The sequence below is a fragment of the Prionailurus viverrinus genome, chromosome D2, assembly GCF_022837055.1.
Source record: "Prionailurus viverrinus isolate Anna chromosome D2, UM_Priviv_1.0, whole genome shotgun sequence".
In the NCBI taxonomy this organism is placed as follows: domain Eukaryota; kingdom Metazoa; phylum Chordata; class Mammalia; order Carnivora; family Felidae; genus Prionailurus; species Prionailurus viverrinus.
The window spans coordinates 38,676,568-38,689,623 of NC_062571.1; the positions used below are offsets into that span (position 1 = coordinate 38,676,568).

General features: G+C 45.6%; 1 protein-coding gene across 1 annotated transcript in view; it reads right to left on the reverse strand.

Annotated features, from left to right (window-relative positions):
- Positions 1-13,056, reverse strand: part of POLR3A (RNA polymerase III subunit A) — a 54,973-nt gene that overhangs the window by 40,249 nt on the left and 1,668 nt on the right. Inside the window, exons 2-9 of the mRNA XM_047824915.1 lie at positions 11,855-11,990; positions 11,487-11,624; positions 10,148-10,319; positions 9,746-9,900; positions 2,071-2,310; positions 1,800-1,962; positions 1,485-1,621; positions 61-164 (exon numbers count right to left, since the gene is read on the reverse strand). Of these exons, the coding sequence (XP_047680871.1) occupies positions 61-164; positions 1,485-1,621; positions 1,800-1,962; positions 2,071-2,310; positions 9,746-9,900; positions 10,148-10,319; positions 11,487-11,624; positions 11,855-11,990 (1,245 nt within the window). The remainder of the gene's footprint in view (positions 1-60; positions 165-1,484; positions 1,622-1,799; positions 1,963-2,070; positions 2,311-9,745; positions 9,901-10,147; positions 10,320-11,486; positions 11,625-11,854; positions 11,991-13,056) is intronic.

Here is a 13,056-nt window from a genome sequence, read left to right on the forward strand (position 1 = left end):
GCTCTCAATAATAAATGTTAAAAAAAAATTAAAAAGAAAAATATATTGAGACAGCATTACCTTTTCATCTGTGTGTGTCTCTGCTGAATGAAATTGGCTCCTGGGTGAACTTCAGGGCCATTTCGAACCAGTTTCCTCAAAAAGTTGATGTTTGCTTTGTTCACCTGCACAACCACGATAGAAGACACAAGGAGAGGCTGTTAGTTTTCCATAAGCTAGCACACTATACTGTACTGTGTCTCAATCTTTACTTTCCTTGAGTGATTCCAGAAGAAAGAGAAGAAACTTGTTTATCTCCTGCTGCCTAGAGTCTTGGGTTTAACGACAACAGCTGATTGGCACACAGGCACCCGGGTTCCAGTCCGAACTCACCACTGGAAGGGTGAAATGGCCAAGTCCTTTCTGGCCTTTGGTTTCCCCATTAGTAAAATGAGTGGGCTGGACTCAGCTGAAAGGACCTTCCAGAACATTCTATGAGCAGTTGGCAACTTTACTAGCAGTGATTTACCATGGGCTCCCGAGGTTTAAAAGCTGTGGCACCAGCACTGTTAGACCCTGGTCTGCAACATCATGTCCCATGACCTCTTGGACAACAGTCTCGTGAAATACTGTCAGAAGGAAACTCTAGATCATTAGTAAATCAACTAAGGATACTTTACACAAGCTTTACCGGAAGCTTCCATGATCTGGGCTAATTATGAATCTCAAAAGCAAACCCGAAGCCAATACCTTCCTGCTATCAGGCCTTGCATTTTCTATACCTCAGTTACTGTAAAGGCCATTTTACACTCATGATGAGTGTGAGTTAAGTGTAAAGTGGGGCAGCCTTTCTGGCTATGCCTCAATAGTCTTAAAACACCCCAGATATTGGACTCGATGGTTGTTAAGGCCTTAAAAATAATAATCTATCCCAAGAAAATTAACTGGATGTGGTGTTTATCATTTAGTGGCCTTATTTTATTTTATTGCTTTTTAAAATTTTCATTTATTTTTGAGAAAGAGGGAGAGACACAGTGTGAGCAGAGGAGGGGCAGAGAGGGTGGGAGACACAGAATCTGAAGCAGGCTCTAGGATCCGAGCTGTCGGCACAGAGCCTGACGCGGGGCTTGGCCCCACGAACTGCAAGATCGTGACCCGAGCTGAGGTCAGATGCTCAACCAACTGAGCCACCCAGGCGCCCCTATCATTAGTTATTTTAAAAGAAGAGGTAAGAACCAACACAGGAAGAGGGCAAAGACCATACTCCTTGGAGAAGTAAGTTGCAGAAGAGATGTCCGACATAAATGTGAATATATACATACACACAAAGGCAGACATATCTGTGTTTGTGTATGTTGCAGACACTACATGCGGTGGTATATGCGTCAGACTGGAAGATAACACGCACACCTCGGGATTTTCCAACTGCCTACTGTTTGGAATCTCAAAATAATAATGTAAAAGACTGGAGTCAAAACAGAATCAAGCGGCTGAATGGTACTTACCTTCTCAGGAAAAGTAAGAATTTTGGCCACGTGAACTGGCACGGCTACCTCATCAATCCTGAGGTTGGGGTCAGGTGAGATGACTGTTCTGCCAGAAAAATCCACTCTCTTTCCTGAAAGGTTGCCTCTAAATCGACCTAAATCAATAAAAATAGGTTATAGGTCTCTGCAGCACAAATGTATGCTGTTTGGGGATATAGTATGACCACAAACAAGAAAATTCTGTAATTTCCAACTAGATACACTAGACACACTCCAAAAAAAGGGTAACATAAGGCAGAAGACTGTCTCCTGCACATTTTGTTGGAAACGTACCCTGTTTTCCCTTTAGGCGCTGGACAAAACCTCTGGTCCATTTCTTGGGCGCCATGTTGAGGGGGATGCCCGAGAGCTCACTGTTAATGTAGAGGGCGCACTGCAGCTGCAGGAAATCCCAGTCTTCCATGATCATCTGGGTCTTAGCTCCTGATATGCGATGCTAAAAATGAGCAGAAAGAAAGAAAAAAAAATGATCCTGGGTCAATCTTTCTCGGTAAGAAGCGTTTGCATAGATACACTCCTAAACCTGGGGCTTAGAAATACTGACCTTTTTGATGACATCATTTAGGAAAATGATTTCTGTCAGTTTCATCGTCAGATCATCTTCATTGGTGCCAGACTTCAAATCACTCACGACGGAGGGTCTGATACACAAAGGGGGCACTAAAAGTCGCGTGAGAATCAAATCAGAGGGCTTTCCAGCTTCTGGGTTCATTAGAAGTAGAGGGACATCTTCAGCTGGGATTCGTTTAAATAAATTCAGAACTACTAAGGGATTCAGGTTTTCCTATGGAGAGCAGGAAAGGAAGAATGGAGACACACGTTAACTTCCCACAGCTTGGGCACGGGTTTACTTCTCTGTGCACTCTACCCAACCCACCACGGAACTCAGAGTAAGTACAAACATGGGCAGAGATTTCTGTTGGTAACACGCTACACTGGCAGAACCCTAAACATGTGTATACCTTTCCTTCCAATTATTTAATGCCAGTAATTCCACTTCTCATAATTATTCCACAGGGTCTGACTTTAGAAGTCAACACAGAGATTTGGCTATAGGGATGTTCAGTAAAGCCGTTAATAGCGAAGAATTGAGACTGTCTGATAGGTTGCTGGCTAGACAAAGTCATGGTATATCCACATGTGAGCAAGCATGAAGCCATTAAAAAACCACATTACAGAAATGTAGCCACTGTTATGGAAGGTGTTCATAAGACATTGGTAAATGAAAGAAGTGTGTGTATAATATGATCTCATTTTGGGGGAAAATGTACATCTGTACAGAAAAGAGGAAATGTACATTTAGCGAGGTGTTAACAGTACTGTCTGCAGGTGAATGGAATTATAATCGCTTCTTCGTTTACATTTCAATTTTCTACAGTGAACTTATATTGCCTTTGTATTAACTTCATTTAATAGAAGTGCTATGCTACAACAATTCACTCGTAATACAAGAACTATACAAATGATCAGAGATACCCAAAGACGAAAGTTAAGAACAGTCAGCTCGTGTCTTGTTGCTGCTTATTACATTTTCTTGGGATGAGAGACTGTGTGACCAAGAACACGTTACAACCAGAACTTGCTATGCGTAACTTAATGAAATAGGGAGCAAAACCAAGAAGAAATGTTTGAACAGCCACTGCCCTTAAAACACTGTCGCAAGAGGAAGTTTCCATGGTCCTACCCTGGAAGAGATGGCAGTAGAGTTGGGGAGAAGGAATCCTGCCTGACGTTTTGCAGTCTGGTCCCTGCCCACAGAATTCACCTCCCTCAGCTTCCCTGTCCCCCAGCAACAAGCACCTCATGGCCACCTGAAGCAGTTGAAGGAAATCTAAAACTAAGAGCTCAAGGAACAGGATGAAGGCTGAATGTCACCTGTAGTACCAGAGTCGTGCCAGACAAGGACATCACGGACATCCACGATGCAGGGGGGCAAGACTGGCAAGAGTCACGTAACAACAATCTCCCAAGAGACACACGGAAGTGGGCCTGACTTATCGTTATATGACAGGAAACAGAAGTTGGGGACCACTAGAGAGACAGAAGGGCTGTTTGGTCTGAGGCGGAATATCCCAACAGCTAGGGCTCCCTGGTGGAGCGTGGGCTGCCTTGGGTGGTGGTGAAGAGAGCACCGCGTGCTCTCAGCGTGCCGCTCAGTCTGCCGGAGATGCTGTGGAAGGCATTTATATCTGGTGGGGAGGCAAGACTGATGCCATCTATGGACAAACTCTTATCTGCAGGTCCACCAACCCCTGGATTTACATTAAAACTGGGACTGGATGGGGCACCTGGGGTGGTTCAGTTGGTTGAGCGTCCAACTCGACTCTTGATTTCAGCTCAGGTCACGATCCCGGGATTGCGGGATTGAGCCCACGGCAGGCTCCATGCCAAGTACAGAGGCTACTTAAGATCCTCTCTCTCCTTCTTGAGGGTACTCTCCCCCCCCACACCAAAAAAAAAAAAAAAAGACTCTCTTTCCCCCTCTTCCCGGCTTGCATGCTCTAAAAAATGAAAACAAATTGAAAACAAAACAAAAAACAGGGAGTGGATATACACTAGTCTTCTGGAGATAGAGTCCAGAGTTTTTGTTCAATTCCTAAAGAGGTCTGTGAGCCAGGAAAGGTCCAGAACCACTGCTCTATGGTCTCCATCAACTCAAGAATGCTATGCTACCCATAAAGGCATACGGGGTTCCATGTTCCTGGAAATTAAATGGGTAGGTAAACATGTCAGGATGTGGATCTTCCTGAGATCAATGAACTTCAGGGCAATACGTTCGCCTGTCTGCACAATGCCCCTCTCCACAAAAGGTAAAAGTAAGTCACTGATGCTTTGTTCACTTCAGGTTACTAAGCGGTTCTGAGGAAGGGCCATTCGGAATCAGGCAAATGGTGAATTCCTGTTTTGCCCCCTCCCTTCTTCCACAGCTGGTATAAGAACCAGGATGAGGGGCCCTGGGTGGCTCAGTCTGTTAAGCGTCTGGCTCTTGATTTCAGCTCAGGTCACGACCTCATGGTTGGGTTCATAAACTCGACCTCATGTTGGGCTCTGCACTGATAGCATGGAGCCTGCGTGGGATTCTCTCCCCCCTTCTCTCTGTGCTCCTTCCCCAGCGTGCACACATTCTTTTGAGATAAATAAACTTAAAAAAAAAAAAAAAAAGGCAGGATGAGCTGATGGTCTCTGATGAGTCTGGAGGCCCCCACACTGTCCAAGCACTGTGAGTGTCATCAAACAGGGTCTCAGAAAAACAGATCTTGTTATAGACCACACTTAAAAGAGAAACCAGCAGAAATGTAAGATGGAACACAGGTGCTATGGAGGCACAGACAATGGACATGTGGTTGAGGAAAGAGTGAGGTCAAAGGGTCCGGAGAACAGAGGTGTGCCGGGCTGCAGGGAAGAAGCCAAGGGAAGGGAGAGTTTGGTAAAGAGGGGAAGGGAGCAGGCTGAGTAAAGCCAAAAGGACATGGAGTCTGAGCCTACATGTGGAGGGGGAGGAAACCTCATCTATCCTCACCACGTCTGTCATTATTTTTTTTAAAATAGTTTCATTATCGTAAATTGAATCATATAGATGCACTAGACAAAATTGCTTTTATTTATTTTCGAAGTTGATTTATTTGAAGTAATTTCTATACCCAAAGTGGGGCTCGAACTCATGACCCTGAGATTAAGAGTCACAAGTCCTTCTCATTGAGCCAGCTGGGCACCCCTGTCGTTGTTCTCATACTGTCAGTAGCAGCGCTAACTACTGCAACTGGGTAATACGGTCTAAGCACTTGCTCTGCACCAGGCACTCTGTTAAGCACTTGATCTGGAATTCAACTCTTAATCCTCACAATAGCCTTAAAGCAGATACTCTTGTAATCCCTGTTTAGAGTTACAAAACTCAAGTCCAGGTTGGGTCACGTGTCTAAGGTCACAGAACAAATAAGCAGCAGAACTGGGCTCTAATCTTGGGTCCGACTCCAAGGCCAAAGCTCTTCACCACTACCCTAAACCACCTCTGGGGCATCAATCTGGATAGAGTGGGGTGAGATACACGGGGGTGGCGGCAGTGGGGGAATGCCCAGGGAGCCAAGCTCGATGCTCTAGACTCTGAAATGGGAGGGGTTACCTCCAGGGCTGAGTCATTTAGGAAGGAGACTTTCCCAAACAAGATGCCTCCCAGGCTGTATGGGAGAATCGTGCTACTCCCTACTATGGAGAGTGTGTGGAGCAGAGACAGTGGTCACCCGTCCCGGACAGAAAGCTGGCAGGGGGCAGTGGTGGGCTGTCAAGGATGCTGATCCAGGAGCGGCAGAGTGTGTGCAGGGGCACCCTGCAAGTCAGGCCGCCCCCAGGAAAGCCCAGGCACCCTTCACGCCCATGACCAAGGCTGCTCACCAGGCTTCTGAAAGCCTTCTGCACAGCCACCAGCCTGGACAGTGCCTCTCTCTCTTGGGCTGTACAAGGGCCAAGACCATCTTCCTCAGCCCGCCCGCACTTCCTCTGTAGCAGCTTCACCCTTACTGCCTTTGAAGACATTTCTGCCTGAATCAATTGCTGACACCCTCTCTCCCCATTTCCAGAACACTCCCCTTTCCCAGATGTCTGCATGCACACTTGTAGCCCCTGACCATTCTTACTGCGTGCAGTGACTCTGGCCTCTGGCTCCTTTAACACCACCAGGTTCACGGTCTGTTTTCTTTGTACCCGCTCTGTTCCCCAGTCAAGGCATAATTCACACATACTAAATTCCACAAATCCTAAAGAGACTGACACGTTTCTACGCATATATACCAGACACACACTAGTGTTCCGATCAAGATACAGAGTATTTCCATCTCTCCATAAAAGGACCTCGGTATTTTTAAAAAATTTTTTATTTTTGACAGTGCGAGCGAGCACGAGCAGGGGAGTGGCAGGGGGGAGAGAGAAGCCTGAGCACGCTCTGCATTGACAGCAGAGAGCCCCATGGGGGGCTCAAACTCATGAACCATGACCTAAGCCAAAGTCGGACGCTTAACCAACTGAGCCACCTAAGCGCCCCAGGACCCTGATACCTCTTTTCAGTCAGTACCAAGCTCTCACCCCAGGGGTAACTACTCTCCTGATGTCAATCACCACAGATCAGTCTGGCCTATTGCTGGACTTGATCTACGTGGAATCATACACTACGTACTCTCTTGTATATGCTTCTTGTTCTCTGCAGGATTCTGACCTTTGGCCAGGTTGTGTGTCACGAGTTCACTTCTTTCATTACGGCATAGTATTCCATCGTGTGGATCTATGACAATTTGCTAGGGGCACCTGGGTGGCTTAGTCAGTTAAGCGCCAATCTTCGGCTCAGGTCATGATCTCATGGTTTGTGGGTTCGAGCCCCGCGTCGGGCTCTGCGTTGACAGCTCAAAACCTGGAGCCCGCTTCAGAGTCTGTGTCTCCCTCCCTCTCTCTGCCCCTTCTTGGCTCATGCTCTGTCTCTCTCTCAAAAATAAATAAACATTAAAAAAATTTTTTTTATGACAATTTGCTATGCTCCCGCTGACAGGCATTTGGGCTATTTCCAATTCTGGCTTTTATTAATAAACTTGCAATGAACATTCTCATACAAATATTTCTGCAGACATATGCACTCGTTTTTCTCAGGTATGTACTGGATTAAAATTGCTCAATTGTTGGGAATGCAAGCTGGTGCAGCCACTCTGGAAAATAGTATGGAGGTTCCTCAAAAAACTAAAAATAGAACTACCCTACGACCCAGCAATTGCACTACTAGGTATCTATCCAAGGGATACAGGTGTGCTGTTTCGAAGGGACACATGCATCCCCATGTTTATAGCAGCACTATCAACAACAGCCAAAGTATGGAAAGAGCCCAAATGTCCATCGATGGATAAATGGATAAAGATGTGGTATATACTACACAATGGAGTATAACTTGGCAGTTGAAAAGAATGAAATCTTGCCATTTGCAACCACGTGGATGGAACTGGAGAGTATTAAGTTAAGCAAAATTAGTCAGAGAAATACCTATAATATCACATGACTTCACTCATATGAGAACTTTAAGAGACAAAACAGATAAACATAAGGGAAGGGAAACACAAATAATATAAAAACAGGAAGGGGAACAAAGCATAAGAGACTCATATATATGGGGAACAGAGGGTTACTGGGGGGATTTGGGAGGGGGGATGGGCTAAATGGGGAAGGGGCATTAAGGAATCTACTCCTGAAGTCATTGTTGCACTATGCGCTAATTTGGATGTAAATTAAAAAAAAAACAAACAGCTGAATTGTATGGTTAGTGTAGGCGTAACTTTGTAAGAAATTGTTAAACGGCCGTTCAAAGTAGCGGTAACCTTCCACACTGTCAATGTGAGTGCTAGTCACTTCACGTCCTTGCAAGGAGGCAGTTTTCAGTTTTTTTACATTTCCATTTTTCCGTGTGGGTATAGTTGTAATTAGTGATTCCCTGATGATTAATAACATTGAACAATGTTCCTTTGTTTATTGGCATCGGAATGGATGCTTTGGGACGTGCCAATTCAAGTTTTGCTCCCACTGCTTAAAATCAGGTTGTATTTTGGGGCACCTGGGTGGCTCAGTCAGTTAAGAGTCTGACCTTTGATTTCAGCTCAGGTCATGATCTCACGGTTTGTGAGTTCAAACCCCACACTGGGCTCTGCATTGAAGTGCGGAGCCTGCCTGGGATTCTATCTCTTTTCCTCTCTTTCTCTGCCTTTTACCTTCTCTCTCTCTCAAAATAAATATAAATTTTAAAAAATCAGGTTATTTTTCTTACTGATTTTTCAGGACCGTTCCCTGGATACGAGAGTCCTTTGTCAGATGTATGAATTGTGACCGCTTTCTCCTAAGCCGTGACCTGCCCTTTCTCTCTGGTAATGGGGTCTTGTGAAGAGCAGTCAGGCTGTCCTGCAATTCTGTCATTTATTCACCATGAACCATTCACCACCTCAAAGCCTCTGATGGGGCCACGCTCCTCGGAGCAGGACGCACTCTACACCAAGCTCTCACTTGTGTCTTTTCTCTAGCACTCCAGCTGCCGTGGCTTGAGTCCTCTCTGTCACTTTGGGCAGGGCTGTCTCAAGCGCTGCTGAGGATTAAATCAGAGGCAATCCATGTGAAGAGCAAGGAACAGGTCCTGTCCCTCTGAGCAGTCCCTGAAGGCAAGTGCTTTCATTAGCACTCTCTGGTCTTTCAGAGCCTCAGCCTCAGAATCAGCCGAGGCATTGCCGCCTGGATGTGCTGAGCTCACTACCCTCGATTCTGTAAACCCTACTCCTGTTTGAAGACCAGAACAAACCACACCTTTCCTCAGTATTTCCCAGCCCAGCCCAAAGCAACACGTTCCTCCTCCTTTCCCACCGTACTGTACTTCCGGTCTCTGCCACTCAAGTGATGGTTAGTGCCCTGGCCCAGGATGTCAGTTATCTTTTCAGACTACTTGCTCGTGACACATCTAAACGGTGGGGTCAGTAACAACAGACCCACTGTCTTACAGTTCCTGACATTCCCCATATGACTGACAGAATTTGGTACTCAGTAGCCACTCAACTGATTTGTTAGTTTTGTATACTACCAATTCTGGATGGTACTGTGTGAATTCAGTACTAATCGAAATCAAAGTGAGGCAGAACAGGCTACTTCATAAAGTTCTACTAGTTAAGCCTGTACCAAGAAAAGTAACGGGAGTTACCTACAATTTCTTAGATCTCACCCATGTGAGACACAGGCTCTCTCAGTTTATGCTCTGTATAGCTGTGATGCCACAATCTCTTATGATACAACTGTGACATGCTGTCTGCACAATTCAAAGTGTGTTAGTTAGCTGAGCGTCCGACTTCAGCTCAGGTCATGATCTCACAATTTGTGGGTTTGAGCCCCGTGTCAGGCTCTGTGCCAACAGCTCGGAGCCTGGAGCCTGCTTCGGATTCTGTATCTCCCTCTCTCTCTGCCCCTCTCCTGCTCATGCGGTCTCTGTCTCTCAAAAATAAATAAATGCAAAAAAAAAAAAAAAAGCGTGTTAGTTACATCATCAGTCTACATTAAACACTGAACACACTGTAAGATAAACACTTTCCATGGAAGTATTCCTAGAGATCTACCTTAACGGAGCTTCTCATTTCGGAAGACATGTCTATCGGGGGGGGGGGGGGTAAGAATGGGTGCGTGTGATGCAGGGGGAGGCAGGCATGTGATTTCAGGCTCACCTGCGCCCTTCCCAGCAGTGGTTCTACTTCTTTGTTATGCTCGATGGCTGTTTCAAAAGACTGAAGGAAATTTGATACAATAGGATCCACCACTTTTTTGTTGGTCTTGTATTTCTCATGAATTATCTTCAGTAATCCACATTTCTTTACAGTACCTGTAAGAGAGAATTTATTTACCAAGGTTGGGAAAATGAGATACTTGCTCAGGCTGGCCTGAGGCTGCAGTCTGGCTAATGAAATCACTGAAAATGCATTTGGCTAACAGGGCATCAGTTGCTAGGCTCTAATGTCTAGTTTGCAAGAAAAAAACCTGACCTCCCAACACTCCATAAAACTAATAAGCTAAATGGACCAGAGTGAGTAGAAATGACTATCACCAAACCTTTTATGTGTTCTCCTCACCATTAAAAGCACCACAGTAATGGCAGATGTTTTTCTTCCGGCACTTATCAGAGATTTTCTTCTTCAGGCCACGTTTCTGGAGGTAGGTCAGGCCGGGTCTCTTCAGATAATCCAGAAACTGCTTCTTCTCCTCCTGGGACAGCATGATGTGGCAGCAGGTTTTACAGATCATCTTTTAAAAATTAAAACCGATGAAAGGATGAGAAATGAAAAAGTCTTTTCTTGAAGGAAAAAAAAAAAAAAAATTACCCCTACCTCTTGCCCAGGAGACTTTAAGCGATGTGCCCGGAGATATGCACAGAGAGGGGGCTGATGTTCACCAGAATGCTACCTATAGTCAGAGCTGCCTGGTAGAATTTTTGCTGATTTTTAAATTTTGTGCTGTTCTGTACTGCTTGATTCATGATTACTATTATTTTTTAAGTTTACTTATGGGGCGCCTGGGTGGCTCAGTTGGTTAAGAGTCTGACTTCAGCTCAAGTCATGGTCTCATGGTTCGTGGGATGAAGCCCCACGTCGGGCTCTGTGATGACAGCTCAGAGCCTAGAGCCTGCTACGGGTTCTGTGTCTTCCTCCTTCTCTCTGTCCCTCCCCCACTCATACTGGGTGTCTCTCATACTCATACTCTCTCAAAAATAAGTAAAACAAGGGGCGCCTGGGTGGCGCAGTCGGTTAAGCGTCCGACTTCAGCCAGGTCACGATCTCGCGGTCCGGGAGTTTGAGCCCCGCGTCAGGCTCTGGGCTGACGGCTCGGAGCCTGGAGCCTGTTTCCGATTCTGTGTCTCCCTCTCTCTCTGCCCCTCCCCCCCCGTTCATGCTCTGTCTCTCTCTGTCCCAAAAATAAATTAAAAAAACAAAAACAAAAACAAAAAAAGTTGGAAAAAAAAAATAAGTAAAACGCTAAAAAAAAATTTTTTTTTTAAAAAGTTTAGTTTGAGAGAGAGACAGAGAAAGCAAGCAGGGGAGGGGCAGAGAGAGGGAGGTGGAGCGAGATTTCCAAGCAGGCTCTGTGCCATTAGCACGGAGCCTGATGTAGGGTTTGAATCCACGAACTGTCAGACCATGACTTGAGCAGAGATCAAGAATTGGACCCTTAACTGACTGAGCCACCCAGGCGCCCATGATTACTTTTTACAACACGTACTTACCTCCTACTCAAGAAAAATCAAGAGTAAAGAATCCTTACGAGTCTTCTTGTAAGATGCAGTATTACGTTATGTAATGTAAAAATCCTCCCCAGATGTCCCTCTGACCACTCACGGCTCCTAAGCTCACTCCCAGTGTCCCTGAGCAGTAGTTCCTAAGTTTACACCCTAAAAACGGACACCTCTGCGCCTACCTGTAAGATGCCTATAACTGCTCTGAAGTAGCCCACGTGGAAGCATGGCAACTCCAAGTCAATGTACCCGTAGTGTCCCAGACAGTCAGCCAGGTTCTTCCCACAGGTCTCGCAAGGACGGTCCTTCTCACTTGTACCCTTTGGAAAAAAGCACACGCAATCACTAATGGAGACCACTGCACAGGAAAGAGGGACCAGGTGACTCTGAGTCAAAATCGCTTGGGAAAGTGCAGTGTATTCAAATCCTCCAGACCGAGGTCTGGAGACCCTGAGATGTGCAGGGGGAACAAGGGAGATGGAGAGAAGTTCTTGCTTCTTCCAATCTGGCAAGTCAAAACGCACAGAAGAGGGAAGGGTTGGGACCTTACCATCCTATGGTCAAGCACACCATACAGCAAGGGGGCGTGGTTGTTGTCCTGGCTATACAGGTTCTTACTCACAACCTGGATGTGCGCCTGCTGGCGCATCTCTTCAGGTGACTTCATTCCAAAACAGATGTGGCTTCTGGAATAAAAAGAGATGGGAGTTGGGGTGCCTGCCTGGCTCAGTCGGTAGGGCACCAAGACTCTTGATCTTGGGATCGCAAGTGGAAATCCAATGTAGTGCACAGAGCTTAATAACGAGAGAGGGGAGAAATTACATCAAAACCGCTTACCAAAAGCGGCTATTGCACAGTGAGCCACCACAACCAACCTTATCCTTCCAACTGTCTGTAGGCTCGCTGTGCTATTATTAAATATATTCAAATCTCTCCCATTTTTCTTTGGTAAGCATCCCTTCGTCCTACTGAAATAATTTCCATTCTTACTATCAAGTGAATGATTGCTTGCTGCTAAATTCTAGGAGAATGTTCTTATTTTCCTGCTCTGCAGTGCTGGATGTTAACTCTCTCTCCCCCTTATCTTGAAATATTTTCTTCTCACGGCCTTGGTGACACCACATACTCTTTGAATGCCTTGGCCCCATGCCACCTGTTCCTTCTTAAGTCTCTTTTGTAGTTTTTTCTACTACCATCCCTTAAGTATGATCTCTCCTCACCTAGGGATGCAACACAACTCCTTTTTATTCTACACATCCCTCTTGAGTGACTGTGTCACTGGAGTACCTGTTAATGTCTGTCTAATCTCCTATAGACCAGCTACTACTACTCGGCTGGAGACGGTAATAGACACCTCTTCTGCATAGCCGTACAGGCACCTCAAACTCGACACATCTAAAACAGAACCCAGAACTTTCTTTCCCAAATCTTTTCCTTCAACCATCTGACCAACAAACCGGGGATTTACGATGTGCCAAGCTGAAGATCCATATTAGAGGACACAGACAAGGACCCTGCCAACATGGGACTCACGGTTCAGGGTGGGCAAGAGAGACAAGCAAATACAGACACAAAAGTGAATAGATGCAGAGATTGAAAATGATATGAAGTGGTAGACAGAGTCTAAGAAAACTATGTTATGGGGTCAGAAAGTCTCTGTAAAGTTGACATTTAAGCTGAATTTTAAGTAAGAGGGAGACAGCCGTAAAACCAGACAGAGGTCCGGCATTTTTAGTAGAGAACAACTAGGGC